Source organism: Hypomesus nipponensis, chromosome 8 (genome assembly GCF_054491055.1).
Source record: "Hypomesus nipponensis isolate SF chromosome 8, ASM5449105v1, whole genome shotgun sequence".
NCBI classification, from domain to species: domain Eukaryota; kingdom Metazoa; phylum Chordata; class Actinopteri; order Osmeriformes; family Osmeridae; genus Hypomesus; species Hypomesus nipponensis.
The window spans coordinates 16032310-16057133 of record NC_140368.1 but is presented as its reverse complement, the minus strand read 5'-3'; the positions used below and the strand labels follow the sequence as shown (position 1 = coordinate 16057133).

At 43.0% G+C, this 24824-nt stretch overlaps 1 protein-coding gene across 2 annotated transcripts in view; it reads left to right on the top strand.

Annotated features, from left to right (window-relative positions):
- Nucleotides 1-24824, top strand: part of LOC146275317 (piezo-type mechanosensitive ion channel component 2-like) — a 172250-nt gene that overhangs the window by 57736 nt on the left and 89690 nt on the right. For both annotated transcript variants that reach the window (XM_084702443.1, XM_084702444.1), the window contains 6 exons: nucleotides 12894-13137; nucleotides 14496-14709; nucleotides 15033-15195; nucleotides 15328-15474; nucleotides 15614-15901; nucleotides 16074-16304. In XM_084702443.1, coding sequence (XP_084558569.1) covers nucleotides 12894-13137; nucleotides 14496-14709; nucleotides 15033-15195; nucleotides 15328-15474; nucleotides 15614-15901; nucleotides 16074-16304 — 1287 coding nt within the window. The remainder of the gene's footprint in view (nucleotides 1-12893; nucleotides 13138-14495; nucleotides 14710-15032; nucleotides 15196-15327; nucleotides 15475-15613; nucleotides 15902-16073; nucleotides 16305-24824) is intronic.

The following is a 24824-nucleotide window of genomic DNA, read 5'->3' as shown; positions in this document are numbered from 1 at the left end:
TGCTGAGCTTAAATAAGTGAAACTTCCTAAATATACAGAACAATAAATAATCGATTATACTAACCCTAATACTAAAACTTCCTAAATTACAGATAACAATAAATAGTTCACTATACTAACCCTAAATGAACAAAAAACCTGTTTCAACCCTATAACCTATTCTAACCTAAGTGGAGTACAGTGCAATAGTGCAAATTTGCAGATCAGTGACTATGTCAATGACCATACAGGAGCCTGGTGGCGAGGTACAGTGAAGTACAGTAGTGCAATGTTACTGATAGTGCAACCAGTAGCTGAAAGTGACAGTGTATAAGTGACTAGTGTGCAGTAAATCAATATCCATATCAGTGTCCATTCAGAAGCCTGATGGCCCTTGGGTAGAAACTGTTGACCAGTCTGCGTGTGCACGACCAGATGCTGCGGTAACGCCTGCCAGAAGGCAACGGGGTAAAGAGACTGAAGGATGGGTGGGAACTTAGAATCCTGCCGGCTTTCCTTAGGCAACGTGTGTGGTAGGTGTCCTGTAGGGCTGGGAGCTTCCTGCTGATGATGAACTCAGCAGAACGGACCACACTTCGTAGGGCCTTGCGGTCCAGGTCTGTGCAGCTTCCATACCACACTGTAATACAACCAGTCAGACTGCTCTCTATTGTGCATCTGTAAAAGTTAGTGAAGATGACTGAGTCCATACCAAACTTCTTCAGTCTCTTCAGGAAGAAGAGGCGTTACGGGCCGCTTTAACCACCTTGTCCGTGTGAACAGACCAGGGGTCTCATTTATAAAGCTTGCGTACGCACAAAACGGGGCTGAAAATGTGTGTACGCCACTTTCCACGCAAAGGTTGTGATTTATAAAAAACAAACTTGACGGGAGAATGTGCGGTCCTCCACGCAAACTCTGACCCTCCCATAGGCCTACGCACATTTTGAAAACAGTTTGAATTGGCGACGCAGATGACTGTACTGTAGTCAGACTGCAGAAATTGAATGTGGGAAGAACATTACTCGTAATCCATCCATCCATCATCTACCGCTTGTCCGGGGATCGGGTCGCGGGGGCAACGACCTAAGCAGGGAGGCCCAGACTTCCCTCTCCCCGGCCACTTCCACCAGCTTTTCCTGGGGGACCCAGAGGCGTTCCCAGGCCAGCCGAGAGACATAGTCCCTCCAGCGTGTCCTGGGTCTTCCCCGGGGCCTCTTCCCAGTGGGACGTGCCCGGAACACCTCACCAGGGAGGCGTCCAGGAGGCATCCTAATCAGATGCCCGAGCCACCTCAGCTGGCTCCTCTCGACGCGGAGGAGCAGCGGTTCTACTCTGAGCCCCTCCCGGATGACCGAGCTTCTCACCCTATCTCTAAGGGAGAGCCCGGACACCCTGCGGAGAAAGCTCATTTCGGCCGCTTGTATTCGCGATCTCGTTCTTTCGGTCACTACCCATAGTTCGTGACCATAGGTGAGGGTAGGAAAGTAGATCGACTGTTAAATAGAGAGCTTCGCCTTTCGACTCAGCTCCTTCTTCACCAGGACGGACTGATGCAGAGCCCGCATCACTGCGGACGCCGCACCGATCCGCCTGTCGACCTTGCGCTCCATTCTTCCCTCACTCGTGAACAAGACTATACTTGAACTCCTCTGCTTGGTTCAGGATCTCCTCCCCGACCCGGAGATGGCACTCCACCCTTTTCCGGTCGATTACCATGGCCTCAGATTTGGAGGTGCTGATTCGCATCCCAGCCGCTTCACATTCGGTTGCGAACCGCTCCAGAGAGAGCTGAAGGTCACGGCCCGATGAAGCCAACAGGACCACATCATCTGCAAAAAGCAGCGACCCGATCTTGAGGTCACCAAACCGGACCCCCTCAACACCCTGGCTACGCCTAGAAATTCTGTCCATATAGGTAGTGAACAGAATCGGTGACATAGGGCAGCCCTGGCAGAGTCCAACCCTCACCGGAAACAAGTTCGACTTACTACCGGCAATGCGGACCAAACTCTGGCACCGGTCGTACAGGGACCGGACAGCCCCGATCAGGGAATCCGGTACCCCATACTCTCGGAGCACCCCCCACATGAGCCCCCGAGGGACACGGTCGAACGCCTTTTCCAAATTCACAAAACATGTGTAGACTGGTTGGGCGAACTCCCATGTACCCTCCAGGACTCCGCGGAGGGTATAGAGTTGGTCCACTGTTCCACGGCCAGGACGAAAACCACATTGCTCCTCCTGAATCCGAGGTTCGACAATCCGACGGACCCTCCTCTCCAGGATCCCTGAATAGACTTTCCCAGGGAGGCTGAGGAGTGTGATCCCCCTAAAGTTGGAGCACACCCTCCGGTCCCCCTTTTTAAAGAGGGGAACCACCACCCCGGTCTACCCGGAGGTGGTAGTTGAAGCTCCTTCTGACAGAGGGTTCCGCCAGCCGTTCCCAGCAGACCCTCACATTACGTTTGGGCCTGACCGGCGTCTTCCCCCACCATCGAAGCCAACTCACCACCAGGTGGTGATCAGTTGACAGCTCCGCCCCTCTCTTCACCCGAGCGGGTTTGAACCGTTTCCGAGTTCGAACCCTAACTCCAGCACGCCGGCCTCGTTTCTTCTTCCTCCGTCTTGCAGGTTAACAGAGCGGCGGAACAACAAAGGGCCAGCTGCAGTCCGAGCTTGCACTCCGAAAAGTGGAATTAAAGTTAGTAAAGTAATCCTTGCCAAGTGACAACTTAATGTCCAGAAGTGTCTGCCGGTCGTACTGAATAAACGACAATATAATGTTGACAAAACAAGTAACGAACACGAAAATGACAAACAAAAAGCTAGGTTTTTGCGGAGCTCTTGTCGGCGCGGCCATCTTTTAGGCGCACCGCATGTGTGGTGCGCCTAACGGTGCATTCACACTGCAGTGGGGCGGGCAGAGCGGGGCGTCGGCTTCCCATTCATTTTCAATGAAACCAGGCGTTGACGCCCGCGTAGGGCATTGTGGGAAGGCGAGCGGGGCGTCGCCGCTCGCGTAGGGCATTGTGGGAAGGCGAGCGGGGCGGCGAAAGTTGGATTTTGTCAACTTTATGTAAATGAGGAGCGTGAAAACGCCAGCGATGGCCAATCGGGTTGGTTTCTTGTTTCTTGTAACGTAGCAACTGTTGGTCATGGTAAACATTTCTAGGTTTGACAATTTCAAGATGGAAGATCAACTCATCGTATGTGTCGTATTTAAATTACATTTTACAACTGATATTTCTGTATATTTTATATTAAAATGCATAGCCTACTTATTATTTATAAAGATTACATAGATTTAAAAGCATATTTTTTTCTGCTCATTTACTACTCAAAATACTAAGAGTGAAGAGAAGAATGAAATAGTTGTCTTCTCATTTCCCCTGCAAGAGGGAATGGTGATCAGCAACCTCATAGTTGAATCAAAACGAACACATTTGGCAGACCGGTGTAAAAATTTACCTAATCTCTTTGACTTAAACGTCATTGTAAGTTTTTCCCTTCTCATTATATTTTCAGGCATTTAGCCTACTCATATTGCATTCATTCATTAATAAAGAACCCCCTTTGAAATGTATTTTAGCAACGACGTTACCAGCAGTAGCTAGCTATCTCAGATGGAATCGCAATTCAAATAGTATCATCTGCTAACTTAAAATATGCCCCCAAAAACGTAAATAAGCTTGACATTTATTTAGGGGAAAATCACTCATTCATAAAAATGTCAGTGGTAGCAATCATTGCAGTAACAAGGCAAAATGCGATATAGCCCTGCTGTGTGGAGAAGCTGCCCCGGTAAATTGTAGGCCACAACTACTGCTAGACTGTCTTGGTAGCGATTGCGTTGGTTGAATTCAATTTAACGTTACTTCCGTTGTATGGCCTAGGCTGACATGAATTATTTTCATTAACAGATTGAAGTTTAGGCTGTGGCAATGGAGTTCAGGTTAGTAGTCACTAGTCAGATAGTTTCACCTTTTGAAAGGCTTTTGATTTTAGTAAGGGTAGTGCCAACCATGTGCCGCTGTTTGACTTCCTACTAGTACTGTAAACAGCTGTGGAGATGTTTTTGTTAGCTACAGGACTAGGCTACAGCGTTGCAGTGAGCTACACTGGTTTGAAACCACAGGTAATGGTAATTTCACCAACAAATCGTTTACTTGTAATCTAATGTCATAATAAATCCTACAACGAAAATGTATATGTGAGCATTGTTTATTTTAACGATTGAAAACAGATGCATCATAGACCGCTGTTGTATGTGTTACCCGGGCAACAGAGGCTAATGTCACGATGCTAATGCTTCAGTGAAATAGTAGACTACTGTTTCCGAAAGTAGATGTAACAACTTCCTTATATCAGCTTATATTGTACATTACACTTCACAATTGTGTTTCATATCACAAAGTAAAATGAGTAAATAGTTATCACCCTGGCCTCTTTGCTTGTGGTGTTTCTGCAGCTCCCTTGTAGTAAAGCAGTTAGCCTAGCTATTTCCCAGAAGTTAACGAGCTGCTAAACTAATGTTCTGCTTGAGGTGGTCACGCGATATTTTGTGACGTTAGTGACGTCAGTAGCGTCAGTGACTGTGGCTAGCAAGTTAGCCACCGTTAGCTTCACTTTTGGCACAAAAACTTAATTAAAACCTAATCCGTGCAACGGAACATAAATCCCAATAGAACCAACGCAATCGTGACCAAGACGAACCTTTTGACATCAACTTTGTCTATGTAGTCCAAATATTGACTGAGCCTTAAAGGCGAAAATAAACAATAATACAAATAAATATATATGTGAGATAACAATGGTTTGTGCTCGCCAAAGGCAAGCACAAACCCAAATATGTCATAACTCATGAGAATGGATCTATATGAAGACTCCACAAGCAAAAACACTCTTGGGGGTAAATTCACTCTTTTAAATTTGAAGTGGAAATATAGCATTCTTGGTGCCTGGAAATGCTTATGAAGCTAACTGCGTGTCGGAATAATTTCAAACTTGGGACAATGGGAGCAGAGCGATGGAATCACACGTGCAGAGCAAAAAACACAGATACTACGTAAAGGCACGCCAGCAGTCTGCAAAATTGCTCATTTCTGCTCCACCATTTCCAACGCTAGCAACAATGTCAACGCTACAACGCTGGATGTTACGATAAGAAATCCAGAGCCAACAATGCCATCTGACCTCTGAGCAATTACACACATTTAGTCAATGTTCTTAAACTCAACCGATTATTGTCATTTTACTATACTGTTCCTTTTGAACAGACATCAGTGTGTTTATTTGGAAAGATTGCTGTATATTTCCACTTTTGATTTGTATTTCCATTCTAAGTTCGGTCTAAATTTCATTTAGAAGTGATATTAAAAGGTATTAAAAAGTCTTAAATTTAACTTGTTTATACCTGTAGACACCCTGTGTAAGGCTGTATCAAAAATGAGAAAAATATCAAAATTAATAACATGTAGACTACATATTCATCAATTTTCTATTGTTAAAAAAAAAAAACAGTGTTGGATACACAAAGGATAGAATGAAAGTGGCATTGGCTACAAAAAAAGATATTAAGATATTATCCACTGCCTGTCTTGTCCTTCTGAAAGTTGTTAAATTGAATAGGCTGAACATCAACATGTAACATCAAGTATAGCCTATAATGTGTATGCCTACTTGGACCATGTCCTGACAATACATAAAGAACATTAGGCTACATGTTTTGCCAGGATAACTGCCGCTAGACCATTGAATTTTCATGATGTTCCTGTTTGTTAATTCCTTTGACTGGGTACAACTACGCGATCAGTTAAACCGACTCAAAAATATCTTCAATGTTGGGCTACGCATTTATAGCACAACATCACAGGAGTACCAGGTCAACTCGCTACTATACATTATGGGGGAGAAGAAAAACAACGTTTTGTACACGCTGACATTGAGTGAAGCTCAGAGAAAGGAATATGAATATGTGCAAAACCCTGAGTGAGTATTTCATTGGCAAACACAATGTCATTTATGACATTTATGAGAGAGACAAATTTAATAGCAGATATCAACAGCCAGGTGAAACAGTGGAAAGTTTTATCACTGATGTTTACAAGCTCGCGGAGCACTGTCAATATGGCGTTCTGCTGGAAGAAATGATAAGAGATAGGATCGTAGTTGGAATCAGAGATGCCAAACTGTCAGAGAAATTGCAATTAGATCCTAATCTCAAATTGGCTAAAACAAAAACACAAGTCAGACAAAATGAAGAAGTAAAGATACAACAGCCTCTGATTAGACAAAAGACTGAAATTAAGGAAGCAAATGTGGATGCAATATCTATATGGAAACGTCCAGCTATAGAGGCAGACTTTAGAAGATGAAATAGGCAGGGGCGGTTTTAGGAACGGGCAGACCGGGCAGCTGCCCGGGGCGGCATTTTTTCATGTCACGTGGGTGTGGCGCACAAGCATAAAAAAAAGAAATCTCTGTGCGGTTTTCTCTTATCTATCATTTCAGTTTGTGGGGAATTGGCATATGGGCGCACCCTTTAGGCAGCTGCAGACACCCCTGCTTGCTGAGACTGTGCCGTGCAGCATTTTCCTTCGTTTGTCGCCGCCAGGTAGTAGCGGTGCTCGTTCCGTGGGCTGTCGTGGGGCGGCCGCCGGGGGGGGGGGGGGGGTGTAAGTGAAAAATGTCCAAGCGAAAAGCAACCGGTGCACAGGTGCAACATCATACCAGTAAGATGAGCAGTGGAATTTTTCTCCACTGGATCTAACAGTGTGCACACTAAGCAAGGTTAATTATTATAATTATTTAAATCCGAGGATGTCAGTTATGGCAAGCCGTTTTATCATTTAACCAATCAATTCTTGATATCTAAAATTCGAATTCTTGATATCAAAAATACAATTCTCAGCTTTTTTAGTAAGTATGACAAGCCATTTTATCATTTAACCAATTAATTTTTAATATCAAGAATTCTATTTGTTTATATCCAGAATTGAATTCTTGATGTCCAAAATTCGAATTCTTGATATCAAGAATAGCATTTTGGAAATCAAGAATTCATTGGTTAAATGATAAAACGGCTTGTCATAGTCTATAGCTCTCATAACTTCATTAACACTTCAAACACGGAGAGTTTTCTTAAATGCGATTCCTTTGATCCTTGTGGTTTTTTAAGGAATCGCATTTGAGACAACTCTGGATGATTTACGACTGCTATTTCGATTTGGAAAGTCTTTTTAAGTTCAGAACAAATCCCAGATGAGAAAACTTTCATGAATGCCTAATTTTTTCCTAAATCCAATTCAGGAGAATTAAGAATTCCTTCTTAAATTCTTCTTAACTGCATTCGAGAATGAGGCCCAATGTTCCCAAAGGTTTTCTTAGGCTTAGGGAACGCATCGTGAGAGACACATACTGCCAGCTGTGGATGAAACTCTAGCAAAGGTTGAGGGAGACGTAGTTTTCTCAAAACTGGATGCCACTTCAGGATTTTGGCAAATACCCTTGCACAAAGACTCTGAGCCCTTAACAACATTCATCACTCCTTATGGGAGGTATTGTTTCAGGAAACTTCCATTCGAAATCTCTTCAGCTCCGGAACATTTCCAGCTGAGAATCTCCCAGATTGTTGCAGGCACACCAGGAACACTGTGCCATGCCGATGACGTATTAGTGTTCGGCAAGGATGAAACTGAACATGACGACAGGCTGGGTGAGGTCCTCAGGAAGTTTGAGAGCGCGGGTATGACCCCAAATGAAAAATGTGAGTTTGGGGTGAAACAAGTGAAATTCCTGGGACATAAAATCAGTGCTCAGGGGATAGAGGCTGATCCAGACAAATTTAAAGCAATCCTGAACATGCCCGAACAACAAAACGTTGAAAGCGTGAGGCGCTTCATGGGTATGTTGAATTATGTCGGCAAGTTTTCACCTCATCTGCTCACTCTCACAAAACCCCTGAGAGACCTGCTTAAGAATGACTGCACATGGACGTGGGACATTCAACAAAAGACTGTCAGTTAAGGAAGAGCTGAGTTCACCAACTGTCCTAGCTCAATACAGCTCAAAGCGAGAAACACTTGTCTCAGCTGATGCATCGTCTTATGGCCTGGGAGGAGTGTTAATGCAGAGACAGTCAGATGGAGAATTCAGATCAGTGGTGTACATATCCAAAAGTCTAACTCTCACAGAAACTCGATATGCACAAATTGACAAGGAGGCCCTTGCTCTGACCATGTCATGTGAGCAACTGAGTGCCTACCTCCTGGGATTAGACTTTACCGTACGTACAGACCACAAGCCTCTCATCTCATTGCAAGGCACCCGTCCGCTGGATGATTTACCTCCACATATTCTCAGATTCAGATTGAGAATGATGAGATTCAAGTACAAGATCATTCATATGCCAGGAAAACAGCTAGTGGCAGCTGACACGTTGTCTTTGTTGAAAGCAACCCTTGGACCTGAAGACAGCACAGAATGTGGCAACCTGGAAAAAGAGTGCCAAGTCTACATTGACCACGTCATGGAACGTATACCTGCAACTAAAACAAAATTGGAATAGATCAAAAACTTACAGAACAGAGAGGGTACAATGACACAACTCAGAGCATACACAGTCAGAGGGTGGCCCGTGCAGGGGAAAGCAGTTCCTGAGATTCAGCTACCGTATTGGTCATACAGAGCAGACATACATGTGGCTGATGGGATCCTCCTGAAGGGAGAATGAATCCTTATCCTAGCGCCGATGTGCAGAGAGATGCTCGAGAGAATACAGCATGGCCATCAGGGAATTACAAAATTCTTTGTCAGAACGCAGCAATCCATGTGGTGGCCAGGGTTATCAAGGGACATCAGAAAGCTGGTGGAAAGATGCGAGGTATGCTGCCAATACTCTGCTTACCACACAGAGCCACTGATCACAACACCGTTACCAGCTACACCATGGCAGAGGTTAGCTGCCGACATATTTCAGTGGGGGAAAGGACACTACCTGGTAGTGACTATTTCTCCAGGTACATTGAAGTAGCCAATCTGCCAACCCTCACAACTGCAACCACAGTGGAGAGATTGAAAGTCATCTTCGCCAGATTTGGCATCCCTGAAGTATTAGTGACGGACAATGGGCCGGAGGCGGAGAGAGTGGTCAGAACCGTGAAGCAGATAATGAGTAAGAATCAAGATCATCAGAGAGCTCTCTTAGCCTACAGAACAACCCCATTAGCTCATGGAGTCTCCCCTGCAGAACTTCTGATGGTTCACTCAGTGAACTTTGAGTGACAATAAGTGTGTTCGATTTCATGCAGCGCTGACAGTCGGCTGCAGCCGGCTGCCCTAAAGCTGAGAATGCAATTGGCTCAGTGACGTGCGGTGAGGTTCGTGGCTGGGAAGGCACTGACTCTTTCAAAGTCAGATTTACAAATATATGAATTCAACAAACCAGCATCAATTCACCATTCAACTGGCTGCTTGCACATTAACTAATGGTTATGTTTCATATCCACTATCAGTATTCTTTACACACACATATTTGGCCACAGAAAAGCGTTACATTTAAAGACTGCATTTGCTCCGCATTCTCTGTGTTCTTAATTTGCCATCACAATTCATACTCATTCAATAGAAATGAAAGTATATACAGTCCATAACAAAAAGACAAATGTTTTATTCTTGAAAATAACTGAATTTTTTCTTATCTGGATTTATATAATTTTGTTATCTTCTTTCCCGTCGTTTGAAGCAAATCTTTCAGCTACGGGCATTGATTTTCCATGATTTATCACTTCCAGTTTTGATTGAAAGTCCAGTTTTGATTTTTTTTTTAGCTTATATATATGCAAGATATGCAAGATTATAAAAATGCAAGATTATATATATATTAGTGCTGTCAAACGATTACAATATTTAATCGCATTAATGTCATAGTTAACTCGCGATTAATCACAATTAATCGTACATTTTTATCTATTCTAAATGTCCCTTGATTTCTTTTGGTCCTATTCTTTTTTCAAATGCTCTTTAATGCTCTTATCAACATGGAAAAGTGGTTCGTATTGCTTGGTGCAAATATTTTTTTTATTGAAAACAACATTGCAATCGCCTGGCTTTGCCGAAGGGGCGGAGAATTCGCATCAGCTGTGTGCTTGGCCATCAAGTTGTATTTCAGACTGGACGTGCTGCGATGATAGCTCAGTTTACAACGACAAAACACACAGATCACTTTGGTCTTGTCAATGGAACCATTTGGCAACTTTTTAAAAGTAAACCATTCAGAATCTTATTGGCTTCCATTTCGGCGTCTCGCGCTCGCCATCCACTCAAAACGTAACGTTAGGCTACTACCAGAGAATGTCTAATATCCGTAAACGGGCTCTGCTACTACTCTTTAGCCGGCTCGCAAGCCAAACAAGTGTGTGTGGCGCGCCTTTTGTTATGTTTCTGGTCTAGCTAGATCCGGTGTGGTGTTGTAGTTTTTCTACCGTTGGTAGTTGTTGCAACAGCACGCGAAAAAAACTACAAAGTTTGCTTGGCCAAAAAGAGCGTTAATCGCGCGATAAAAAATTTTACGCCGTTAATTTGGGTTTGCGTTAACGCCTTTAATAACGCGTTAAACTGACAGCACTAATATATATATTTTATAATCCGTCAGGGCAAAAAAAAATAACGATACGGTGCACTTTTTCTATTTGACTTTTTTAGCTAGCAACAACCACACAATGGCATTTGTCTGTAGTACATGAAGAAGATGAAGAAGAACAATAGCAGAAGAAGTGTTGTATTATGCAAATTATTTTTGACAAACACTTTTTCTGCTCCTGCAAATCTGTTTATGCTCCGGCACATCTTTTACTGTGACTGCAAATTATTATTGACCCTAATTTGACTCCATAAATTCCGCTTTTTCGAAACCAATCGTTTTCCAGCGGCAGTTTCTAGTTGTTAGATTTAGATAGGAAAGAGGTGTCAATGGACTTTGAAGTTCACTGTATGTCCATTTACCCACCGATCGTTATTCAACCATGACAAGGTAAAATCGGTTCCCCAATCAATGACCCCTTTAAAAACATTGCAAATAAATGAAATCAATTACAAGGCAAACATGTTACAAAATGAAGGTTAACACTTACCTACTCTACCTTGATTATTGTAAACCAGAGAGAGAAAGCAAGAGGAAGGAGAATGAGTAAGACAAGCCAGAGCTGAGGAGAATGTCTCAGGAGATCAAGAATCCACAGAACAATGCTTCATAATTCCCTTTATACCCAAGAACAACCAATAACACCACATCTTGACCCTTATCAACATATGACTAGCAATGCTACAGTAAGTTACGCAATGAGGTGTGAGACCCATCAAGTAGAGACTCCGTCCAGTAACTCCAGATTTTAGCATATGAGATTTGGGGCTAGGGTGACACTCAGCCTTACAATATCTTGAATAAGAACGCACTATATATATTGTATTGCTCTCTCATAGTTCCATACATTCCCTAATGTGTGAAGGTATGGGGAAATACACAAAAAAACACTTATCAAATTGTCATACTACAGAAGAAAGCTGTAAGAATTGTAAACCACATAATTACAACCCAACCGATGCATTATTTATTAACCTACATGCTTTAAAATTCTATGATCTAGTTGATATTAAAACTGCACAGATAATATACAAAGCACAACATAGTTTACTTCCTAACTGTATTCAGAGGTTGTTTGAAATTATAGAGAGCAAGTATGAATTAAGGGGAATAGGTATGTCTAAGAAAACAAGGGTGAGGACAAATATAAAAAATAAATGTATATCTGTCAAAGGTGTAAACTTCTTGAATAGTTGTGACAAGGAATTAAGAATGTGTAGTTTACTGCAAAAAAAACACATGATCATCATGATATTTTTTGTGTATGAAACATTTGGATTTTTTGTTTTTTTATTTCAGTTTGTTTTGTTTTTTGTATAGACTAAATCTAGTAGTGAAAGGGTTGCCTATTATAATATACATTATGGAAAAATTGTAGGTATAATAAGCTAAATCTTCAGCCTATACCTTTTCAGTCAATAACGTTTGTACTGTTTGTTTACTTAAAAAAAAAAACTGTTTATTGATTGCCTTATTTAAAAGATTTTTTAATGTTATTTTATGATTATGTTAATTCATTCTGGAAAATTGTGCATAAAGACCGAATAAACTACTGCTACTACTTACATACAAGCATTCAGGGGAGGTAGACTGCCTCTCTCTACACTGCTTTGCACACGTATTTCATTGCAGCCTGGGTCCAGTCTGGTGTCTGTGTAACCTCTGTGGGGTCTACCAGTCTGGTGGCTGTGTTTGATGTCCCCCTCCCACTCCCATTTCTACAGCGCTCATCCATCTGCCTTGTCCAACACACTCACTCTGCAATTCATAACCTACTTAGCTCACTCTTTATAATGACAAATGTCCACATAATCCACTCAGCGCCTACTACCCTGAAAGCACTGTCTAGAGGAGAGAAGAGAGGAGAAGTTAGGAAAGGGGATACTAATCTCACTTTTATGCTTCCTGTTTGGTATGAATGTGTGAACCTGGTCTCCTGTGTGTACAGTATTTACTGGTGAAACAACAGGACGCACTGGAGGTGTTATCTCTCTGTGATTATTTAGAGAAAATATGTCTGCCCCAGGTTGCCTTAGTGGCTTACCGGTTAGAACACGTACCAATTAAGGCTAAACACAGAGGCCTGGGTTCAATTCCCTCCGAAATGTTAAGAAAACACAGGGTTGTCAGCTTCCCAACTGTAGTCAGACTCATCCCCACCCAATGAGGGCTTTGTCGGACTGAAACTTCAGTCTGTTAAACTCCTTAAGTTTGCGGTTAAAATATATATATATTCAAATATGTCCACCCACCCCTCTTGTCCTTTCCCCAGGAAAATGTGGAGGAGGAGGAAGAAGAGGAGGGAAAGGATGAGTTGGAGGATGAGTTGTTGTTTGAGGATGACTCTGAGCTTGAGGAGGATGGGGAGATGTCGGAGGAGGAGGAAGAGGAGGAAAGCACAAAGAGGATGATCCTTCGTCAGATAGCATCCATGGCGTCCAAACTAAGGGAAATCATTGGCAATCTGATTACCACTGCAGGGAAAGTAGTGGTAACCATATTACTAGGCCTCACAGGTATGACACACACTTTGTTAATCTACTGCTGTTGTATCAGTGTTATTATATCATATGACTGCTCTTTTACAATGCACCTATTAATATAAGCCTAACCTGACAGGCCATCACTAAGAGACTCTTCTCTGTCTGGGTTATGGTCTCTGCTCATTAAGAAATACAGTAAACAGATCTCCATAGCCCAGCCCCGGCCATCCATCCATCAGCCTGCCTCCTTCTCTCCCTTCTCTGGTTCCTCTTCTCTTTCTCTGTTTTAGGGCTGCAACTAACGATTATTAAAAAAATAGATTAATCAGACAGTTATTTTTTCTATTAATTGATTAATCGGATTTAAAAAAACAAAAACAGAAAAGCATTCATTTCCAACCCTTTATTCAAAAACAGAACTGACAGTGCAAATTCACAGTGCAAAAAATCTTCAGAATGTGCATAAACAAGCACACAATTTTGAAAAAGTTATTAATATTAGCATGGATTTAATGTTATTTCCAAGATGAGCAATTTATTTGAGTTTTATTTAAAACTTCATTGAAAATTGAAAGGTTGTGGAAGTAGGCCAGACTTAATTAGAATAATCTGGTGTATATTTAAAAAATGTTGACACAATTTTGAAAAGAAAAGTGAAGATTTGCAAGGATTAAGCTATTTTCAAAGATAAGTGATTTTGTATCATTTTAATTGAAACTTAATTGAAAAAGTAAATTCTGTGAAAGTATAACAGACATTGTTAAGATACTCTGGTGTCTGTTTGAGGTTTTATATTACTAAGAATATTATAAAAGTCTACATTTTTCAAAAGGGTATGGGTTGTTTTCACCCAGTCCCTAACGCGATGCTGCAAAGTAGCGTCTTCCGAATGTGAGACGGATGTCGAATATGAAACTAACTTCACCTCGGTCAATTAACACACTGTTTCAATGTATTTCATGTGTGAAATGCTCCCACACCTTGGATGACTTGGGTCGTACTGATTTCTCTGCCTCCGCCATGTGTTTCAGAATAATATTACTCAACAACGTCTCTCTGATAGTCTTTCCTCTACCTCCGCTCCGCGCTCAACATTTTTTATTCTCAAACATCGACATATTAAGTGGCGTAATAATCGCGCGACACTACGAATCGATAATAACATTTGTTGCCAACGCTTTTAATAATATATTTTAATCGATTTAATCGATTCGTTGTTGCAGCCCTACTCTGTTTGTCCCATTCTCTCTGTCTCTCGTTATCTCTCTCTCTTTCCATCATCTCTCTATGTCTCCCTCTGTCTCTGTGTCTCCCTCTGTCTCTATGCCTCCCTGTCTCTGTCTCTCTCTCCATCTTTTCTATCTGACCTTTTATCTTGACCCATCCTCTAGGGATCATGCTGCCATCCTTGACCTCTGCCGTCTACTTCCTGGTATTCCTGGGTTTGTGTACGTGGTGGTCGCTGTGTCTGACCTTTGACCCCCTGGTGTTCAGCTGTCTGTGTGTCCTCATGGCCATCTTCAGTGCAGGGCACCTGCTGGTGCTCTACATCTACCAGCTGCAGGTTGTTCAGGAGCTCATACCCCCTGGAGACCATTACGCTAGGTAACACTGTGTGTGTGTGTGTGTGTGTGTCAAAGAGACAAAGATAGAGTGATGGATAAAGAAAAGACAGCAAGCTGGGAGATGGTTTAGAGGAGGAGCATGCATTTCACTCCCTGAATGACCTTAACCAAGGTCATTCAGGGAGTGAAATGCAATTAAAGAAAAACTGAAATTAGCAAGGAGAAGGATTGTAGGTGTTATTGTTTCGGTGTGAGTTTGGTGTAAGAGCAACATCAGAGCTGCTTAGATGGCAGAAGTGTATGTGTTTTAGACGCATACTAGAATGTCTAAAAACCCCTTAATGTTTACTCCATGTCTGCCAGTGTGTTTGGGGTGGTGGCGGTGGTGCAGACAGACTGCTCCGCCCCCTGGGCTCTGAGGCTGAGGCCAGGCCTGGCCTGGCACCACTACACCAACCCCCTGCTGGTGCTGGTTCTCTACTACACACTGGCCACCCTCATACGGCTCTGGCTGCATGACCCCCCGGTGAGACACACACACTCACACACAGTTACATGTAGTCACACCACTCACTCAAAACACACATCCACATAAACACATACTCATACTCACTTGCACACATACACTAATGAGTACATTTATATATGAATGTTCCAGATGTCAGGGGACAGACAGGGGATTGAGAGGGAGGAGACAGGATGTGATATCAACAATGACATCACCAGCGATATCCCCATTGACATCATGCCCTCAGCAGAGAAGAGGAGAGAGCAATGGAGGACCTACCACATGGATGAAAGAAACGTACACATGTTCCTCTAAATCTCTGTTCCTCTTATCTTCTCTCCTCAGTTTGACCAGTAGGATGTTCACGAGTGTCTTCTACCTCCCCCTTTCTGTCCTCCATCTCCCTGCTCTTCCTTTTCCGCCTTCTCTTTTCCAGGTCCTGATTGGGACAACCTTTGGCTCTCCTCTAAACTACCCCCCCTGCCCACCAACCCCCTGCCCCACCCCACCCAACCACAACACCTCTTCATTGGACCTGTACTCAGAGTCCCAGTACGAGACAGGCCAGGGGGAGAGGCAGGTGGATGGCAGGATGTATAAAGGGGTGAGGGGCCCTGGGTCCAGGCCGGCCTTAGAGACGGAAGTGCTGCATGTGAGCCTGGCTGTCACAGCCTTCAGGTTCATCATGAAGCAAAGTTACATCTGTGCCCTCATTGCTATGATGGTAAGATCCTAGATGTCAACCCACTCAAGCATCTTGTCATCCATCCATTCATCTATAAACCATAAACCCATCACTCCATCCATCAATCCCTCCATCCATTCATACATAAATCCCTCCCTCCCTCCATCCAACCATACACCCATCCTTCCACCTTTCCTACATGTGTCCCCAGGCGTGGAGCATCACGTATGTGAGCTGGCTGACCTTTGTGCTGCTGCTGTGGTCATGTGTGCTGTGGATGGTGAGGGACCGGCGGCGCTACGCCATTCTGTCGTCTCCCTTCATGGTCGTGTACGGAACGCTGCTCCTGCTGCTGCAGTACATCTGGAGCTTTGAGCTGATGCAGCCCCTCCCTGGGCTCTTCCTGAAGAGGGAAGTGCCCTTCAGAGAGCTGGCCTCAAAGGTACACAATACTGTACACAGCAGAATGGGAGCTTTATGTTTGTAAATCGAAGTATAGGCTGCACTGGAACATAGGCTGCACATTAAAGGGAACAAGATACTATAGCGCCGACTAGCGCTGAGCGGAATCATGCTCACAACTGTTTTTCCCCCAGAAGCACTTTTTCAGTGGACAGCCATATACTTAACATTCCCAATCTGGGTGAACACTAAAATTATCTAAACTACAGACCATAGCATTACACATATAAAAACAGAACGAACACAACAATAGAACTCCAAACAATGTTTATCTAACTAAGCTAATGTCCTTAACTTTGTAGCTTTTCAGCTTGCCGCATGAGGTGTGTTTGTCTTCATGCAGCGCCACCGGCTGATTTGAAGCAGTGAATTCTGATTAGACTTTTTGTCCGACTTGAGATGATACTCTGACGGCGTTGAGGCTAGGTCACTGTGACGTATATGTGGCCGACGAGTAATGAGGTGCCGACTACGCCACCTAGTTGTAAGTCTAGGAACTCAATTGGTTCGTTCTGAGAGGGAGGAACCTGTGTGCTTGGCCAAAGGAAACAGTCAACAATCATGCCATATAAAACTATTGTAATTTAATAAGTAAAAGGTATTTTCAAGCTTTCAGAATGTCTAAAAGAGGGAATGTCTCAGTCCAACAGCGTCACCCGTGTGTGCTGACTGGTAGCCTCGTCCGTGGGGCCTCATCCGTAGGTCTCCCTCCGTAATCCGGATCACTGTCTTTCGGTCCACTGATTACCTCGGTTCCCGTCTCGTTCCCACAGTGTCACCCGTGTGTGCTGACTGATAGCCTCGTCCTTAGATCTCCCTCCGTCCTTGATTTGTCCCTCGTCCTTAGATCTCCCTCCGTCCTTGATTTGTCCCGATCGGGTTCTCCGTGACTTCGTCGGTCGTCTGTCTCCCCATTTCCCCGTGACTTCCTTGATTTATAGGCCAGGTAGCCCACCCCAACTGCGCTCCAATTGGTCCCTTCCCTTATTGTCAATTAGGCCCAATTGCACTCCAATTGATCCCTTCCCTTATCGGCAATCAGGCTTGGTGATTCCGGAGGTACAGCTCCGCTGTCAAAAGAAAAGCAAAACAACCACACAGCAACCAAACAAAGCACACCACTGCAACCCAAATAATAACCCAGTTAACTAAATATTTACACCCTGTACCTCACTTTCAAGCCTGTGACATATACATCAAAGTACCTTGATATGAGAACTGCCGGGTGTGTAGCCGAGCGCATTTTCTCAAGAGCAACTGCACAGGTTCTAATGACGACACAGCTAATCATTGATCCAAGATGGCGCCGATGAAGGCTGCCACGGTCGCTAGGTGCGCTCTTTTTTGTCTCGTTTTGTCTGTTAATTCAGTATTCTGCCAAGATTTCTGCGGTTCTCTAACAAGAGAAGTACTTCTAAACATCAGGACTACAACTCCTGTGGAGTTATTTCCCACTTTTCTGCTTCCAGCGGCAGAATTAGTGGGAATTATAGTCAAAGCCACCCTCGGCTTTGTCCTAGCAGCAAAGCGCCGTAGGATAGGCAAACAAGCCGGTGCACTGGTGCGACTCCGTAGGCGTGGGGCACGCACAGCGTCACCGGGGATATTTCTCTCCAACGTGCGTTCACTGAGCAACAAACTGGATGAACTTCAGCTACTGGTGTGGAAAAACTTTCATTTATCTTCCGTTTTATGCTTTACGGAGACATGGCTGGTGCTTAGTCCCAGGTCCACAAGCTTGGAGACCAGTCTGGAGGGGATGATGGTTTTGAATGCAGAGCTGTAGTCAATGAACAGCATCTTCACATATGTATTCCCCTTGTCTAGGTGGGAGAGAGCGGTGTGCATAGTCAGAGCGATGGCATCGTCTGTAGACCTGTTGGGCCGTAATGCAAACTGCAAAGGGTCCAGTGTGGGGGGCAGCGAGGGGCCGATGAATGATTTGACTAGCCGCTCGAAGCACTTCATGATGACAGAGTGAACTGATCCCAGACTCTGCGCTACAGCTAGCAGGTTTCAAACTGCTGAGAGCAGATCGTGACTCTGTGCTCTCTGGCAAAACGAAAGATGGTGGTTTTTGTTTTTACATTAAAAGTGGCTGGTGTGAAGATGTGACAGTGATTTTGCAGCACTGTTCTCCTGATCTGGAATAATTGTTTTATTAACTGTAAACCTTTTTACTCGCCACGTGAGTTTGCTTCATTCATAATGGTCGGCGTCTACATGCCCCCTCAGGCTAGCGCCAACGAGGCTCAACGTGTGCTCGCAAACCAGATATTTTGCGTGGAGCATGAAAATCCGGATTCCTTGGTTATTGTGCTAGGCGACTTTAACAAAGGCAATCTCACTCAAAAAATCCCCAAATACAGACAACTCAAGTTCAAGTCCAGTTCAAGTCTTTTATTTGTCAGGTACACAGAACAACACAAGGTTAGACTGGGCACTGAAATTCTTAAGACAAAACAACACAAGCACCTGGCATAACATAACATATAAGTACACTGAACATAATTTACATCTATGCTGAGCTTAGATAAGTGAAACTTCCTAAATATACAGATAGTGTAGGCCGTGAATCGAAAGGCCAGAGACGCGCTTGGTGTTTGTCCCTGGCTTGGGAACCACAAGTCACCTTTGGTTAGATTCTCAGGGAGATAATTGACTCGTTAATATCTGACTCAAATTTTTGACAATGTGCACAAGTGCGTTACCTGTAACCTTGAGCGCTAAACAGTTAATGACATGAAACTCTGACGTAGGTAAAAATCGTCTGCTTGATCAGAGCACCGACCCTAAAGTATGCGTGTTCACTAAACAGTCGTTTATCTCTACTATAATATGGATTTTAACCATAGTAGACCTAGTAGGATATGTAATCGATCACTCAGAGGCTCCGGTAAATTCCTTCGGAGCGTGGAGATCCACTGTAAGTGACTCAGAGGCCTTAAGTTAAAACCTACTCCAAAAGTCTATGTTTATAATCAGTTAGCCGCATCAACCAGACTAGATCAAAGTTTTCACCGCCGTAGCTTGATAGATACGTTTCAAGGAGAACAAGTAACTTTAAAATGCACACATTAATAGTTTATTATCTAAATAGCAAGATAATCAATACAATGATAATGAAATATCATCAAGTACAAAACATACCTTCAGAGCAATGGTTAACAAAGGTATTCACACTGAGGACTAGGCGCCTAACGCACCGGAGCTGTATCGTAAACAGAACTCGAAGTGATTGGTAAAAACTTCTTCCTATATACACCCAAACCTGACTAAAATGGGGACACCGGTCATGTGACAGAAAAGTTGTCGAACGCATACAAATTCAAATTGGATCATTAATCAAGACTGCAGTAGACCAAGTGGTGCCCTTGCAAGACAAGGGAATATGTTAAACATATGTTGGTCTGCTGCAGGCACAAACTCTGTAAACCCTGTACATGTACATGTTACAGTGTTAAAATTATTACTAGAATGTAACACACAAAATAAGAAACAAAAGCATATCAAACATGACATTTAAAGCTGTTTAGAACCTTATTTTCAAGAACACAACTTTTAATGATAATTTCAGAGTCTTCCTCTGTCCACCTTCCTCTTCAACTGTTGAGACCACCTCTCCAGAGGTGTGTCATCAAGGTGTGATTGTCATTTTAGCATTCATGCAAATCAACAACTGTCCCAGACGAGTGTCTGGGTGACCAGTGACAAAGGGGCTGCCAAAACAGCCCTACAGTTTCCCCCTTTTGTTCCCATGGAACACAGAAAAGTTCAGGGGAACACAAATTAAAGTAGTGACCATGGCTGTTTGGAGAAAATTAATGAGATGCTTGAAAATAGCAACACTTGAACAAGGTACACAAGCAGTAATGTGTTACATGTACAAATAACATAACTTGAAGTCTCATGACAGCAAGAAGGAGTGGTATAAAAAAATAAAATAAAATAATAATAATAATAAAAAAAAGACATTACCCTTAACAGTCATATAGCCGGTAATATGGTCCCACTTAATAATTTGGTCTTTAACAATGACGCCCAGGGAGCGTATGGTAGTGGAATTTGGAAAAACTTAGTTGGGGTGTATAAATTAAAAAGTCACATAAAAACCAATACAACCTTCACATTCATTATTGTCATACATCATTACAGTGGACAATTACTCAGCGTAATGAATATGTTTCATGTTGGTGGAGTTGAACCACCTGTTTGGGTCTAACAAGGATCATTATCATGTCACCTTCAGTGAAGAGTGTCTTGGACCCTGGGTCAAATACATACTTCCCAACTCGCAGTACAAGGCCTTCAACCACTGTAACGAGAGCATTGTGCTGTAAATGTGGTGTCAACTCCCTGTCTGATGTCCAGAGTTCTTTCTGATACTCTTTCAGATCCACAGGGGCGGTCTTGATCGCATTGACATGTGTGGGCAAAGGTATGTTTCGATGCCAGAGTTGGCTTTTCAAAGCTGTTAGTTTACCAAGTTGATCAACGATGTGGTCGTTTTTGTCTTTGGCCCATAGGTTTTCGTGCCTAAGCATTAGCATTTGAACAGGGTCTGGAATGGAAAGTGACACAACACTGGCTTTGTTTGAGGAGGAGCCTCTCCTTGTGGTTTTGTCTGTCATGATTTCAATTTGCCTCTCTGGGCAATCTATAACAAAACCATGTTTCTGGTCCACACCATGTTTCATGTCCATACCCATAACTGTTCCCTCGCTATTGTTAGGTAAATACCAAAATGGTTCGTTGATCACAACTGGACCTAAGTCCAAACGTGCGTTTTTTGTGCGAGTTGCAGTCATTTTTGTATCGCCTATACCAACTATTTCCATTGTCTCGCTAGTTAGGGGTATAGGAATGTCTGTGCGGGAGCAAGCGGTACCAGTATCTACGAGCATATCACATAACCGGCCTCCGAGGTTGGCTCTAACTTTGATACGGTCCCCACTGTTAATCACGCTCCCTATTGAAATGGAGGCCACGCACCCCTATTGCGGACTTATATGCATTTTGTCATTGCTGATCTCATGCATCCTTATCTCATGCATCCTTTTGGTTAGTTGCGATATGGTTTTCCTAATATAGAGCATTTCATCCGACTCAACTCTATTCTCTTTTGGCGCAGACGGCTTACTAGGCGTGTAATTTAGTTCTCGTCTATAGTTAGGTTTGTTTTGCAGTTTAAAACAATCTTCAGTTTTATGTCCTGGTCTTTTACAATAATTGCATGAAGGAAGGTTAACTTCAGACCGAGTAGGCTTGTAAGTCCTCACTGTTTGTTGCCCTTCAGTTACCCAGTTAGTGGCTGCAACCCGTCCCTGCATGTTAATCTGGCACCGTTCCATGTCTGTTACCCATCTAACAATGGCGTCAAATGTATTTTGAGGTGGGCCTGACCCGACTGCGATTGCCTTTTGGACGTGAGGTCCTGCATTTTCTTTTAGAAGCTGAAGTAACACTGCATTGTCGTGGTCTGGGTTATTGATTCCAGAATATTCATTAAACACGGTCCATAAACGCCTAGCAAATGTTTCAAACGGTTCTTCGCTTTCCTGTTTTAGGTTAAGTATCATGCCCCATGCGGTGTGTGTTGGCCCTCTAACTGCAATAAGAGCCTTTTTTAACCGTTCTAAAACGTCGCTGTCCTCCTCGAATGCTCTTTTATTCATGATCGTACCATCAGTTAATTCTGGCGAAAGTTTGCATTTTAGCTCTCTTGGGATTGTGACCATAACAATTTGCCATACATCGCGCAATTCAAGGTTGAACGTGTTAGTCTGAGCTATTAGAGCGTGCCAATACGGTTCAAAAGGTTCCTTACGAGGTAGATCGCCTATAACGTTTTTGTGTGCGTTACATTCATCACAAGTTAGTGTACGACTGACTGTTGTTCGTGTATCATTTGGCCCAACTATGGTTTTGATCACAGATACCTGAGCCGAATTATCAAAGGTTGTCTGTTTCTCGAGTGATCTAGTACGCATTGGGCTACGATCGCGAACATTAGAGGCATGGCTAGTTGTCTGTTTCTTGACTGATTTAGTAGGCCTACGCATTGGGCTACGATCGCGAACATTCGAGGCAAGACTAGGCTGTTCACTGACTTCCCGTTCCTCGACATGTCTGCCCCTGGCCCTTCTGACTGCGGTGATTGCTGAAGCTATATCATCGTTGGAACTGTCCTGTTCACGGCGTATAGAATCCAAAATAGATTGTTTCAGCGAGGCTACCGGAAAACCTACATTGTTGCAACATTCTTCCAGCTTAGTTTTATAGCCCTTGTCGTTTTGGAGCTGATTCTGCAGCTCGGTTATCTCTTTGTGGAATGCAATACTTTGCCTAGCCCACGTTTGCTTGTCATAATCAAATCCTTCAACTTTTAGTCGTAGTTTTTGCATTTCGACAGAGCGTGCTGTTTCTAGCTGTAGAATATTTGTCAAAGTAGTTTGAATCCTATCGACAGTTTGGCACATATTACGATGCATTAAGTATCCCAGGGCAGACTTTATCTTTAGTTTTTCGAACGTGGGTTTTTTGTCAAGTTTACAGCCCGTTTCCGCAAACCACTTCATGAGTGTATCATTATCCGCAGAATAAATGTGATGACCTTTTTCGGTTAAACGGACTAGCGTTTTGTGCACACTGAGTGACCATAAGTTTAGGAAGGTGTCTTGTCCCTGTCCTACACTCATACTGTCATGTCCCTGAAAAACCATGTTCTTTGTCCTTGAGATGGAATAAAATGGAAAACAACAATACTAAACAGAAATTTCTATACGTATCCTGAGTATCCCTCAATCCTTTGCTGATAGGAATTGTAGAAATATGCTTACCCCAGGAGAGACAACATAGAAAATACAATAATCCAATTAATTCCCAGTTCCGTTGATTCCGGAGCCAGCTCACAGGATCACGTCGCAAGGGTACACCAAATTGTAGGCCGTGAATCGAAAGGCCAGAGACGCGCTTGGTGTTTGTCCCTGGCTTGGGAACCACAAGTCACCTTTGGTTAGATTCTCAGGGAGATAATTGACTCGTTAATATCTGACTCAAATTTTTGACAATGTGCACAAGTGCGTTACCTGTAACCTTGAGCGCTAAACAGTTAATGACATGAAACTCTGACGTAGGTAAAAATCGTCTGCTTGATCAGAGCACCGACCCTAAAGTATGCGTGTTCACTAAACAGTCGTTTATCTCTACTATAATATGGATTTTAACCATAGTAGACCTAGTAGGATATGTAATCGATCACTCAGAGGCTCCGGTAAATTCCTTCGGAGCGTGGAGATCCACTGTAAGTGACTCAGAGGCCTTAAGTTAAAACCTACTCCAAAAGTCTATGTTTATAATCAGTTAGCCGCATCAACCAGACTAGATCAAAGTTTTCACCGCCGTAGCTTGATAGATACGTTTCAAGGAGAACAAGTAACTTTAAAATGCACACATTAATAGTTTATTATCTAAATAGCAAGATAATCAATACAATGATAATGAAATATCATCAAGTACAAAACATACCTTCAGAGCAATGGTTAACAAAGGTATTCACACTGAGGACTAGGCGCCTAACGCACCGGAGCTGTATCGTAAACAGAACTCGAAGTGATTGGTAAAAACTTCTTCCTATATACACCCAAACCTGACTAAAATGGGGACACCGGTCATGTGACAGAAAAGTTGTCGAACGCATACAAATTCAAATTGGATCATTAATCAAGACTGCAGTAGACCAAGTGGTGCCCTTGCAAGACAAGGGAATATGTTAAACATATGTTGGTCTGCTGCAGGCACAAACTCTGTAAACCCTGTACATGTACATGTTACAGTGTTAAAATTATTACTAGAATGTAACACACAAAATAAGAAACAAAAGCATATCAAACATGACATTTAAAGCTGTTTAGAACCTTATTTTCAAGAACACAACTTTTAATGATAATTTCAGAGTCTTCCTCTGTCCACCTTCCTCTTCAACTGTTGAGACCACCTCTCCAGAGGTGTGTCATCAAGGTGTGATTGTCATTTTAGCATTCATGCAAATCAACAACTGTCCCAGACGAGTGTCTGGGTGACCAGTGACAAAGGGGCTGCCAAAACAGCCCTACAATAGCAATAAATAAGACTATACTAACCCTAATACTAGAACTTCCTAAATTACAGATAACAATAAATAGTACACTATACTAACCCTAAATGCACAAAAAAACTGTTTCAACCCTATAATCTATTCTAACCTAAGTGGAGTACAGTGCAATAGTGCAAATTTGCAGATCAGTGACTATGTCAATGACCATACAGGAGCCTGGTGTCAAGGTACAGTGAGGTACAGTAGTGCAATGTTACTGATAGTGCAACCAGTAGCTGAAAGTGACAGCGTATAAGTGACTAGTGTGCAGTAAATCAATGTCCATATCAGTATCCATTCAGAAGCCTGAAGGCCCTTGGGTAGAAACTGTTGTCCAGTCTGCGTGTGCACGACCGGATGCTGCGG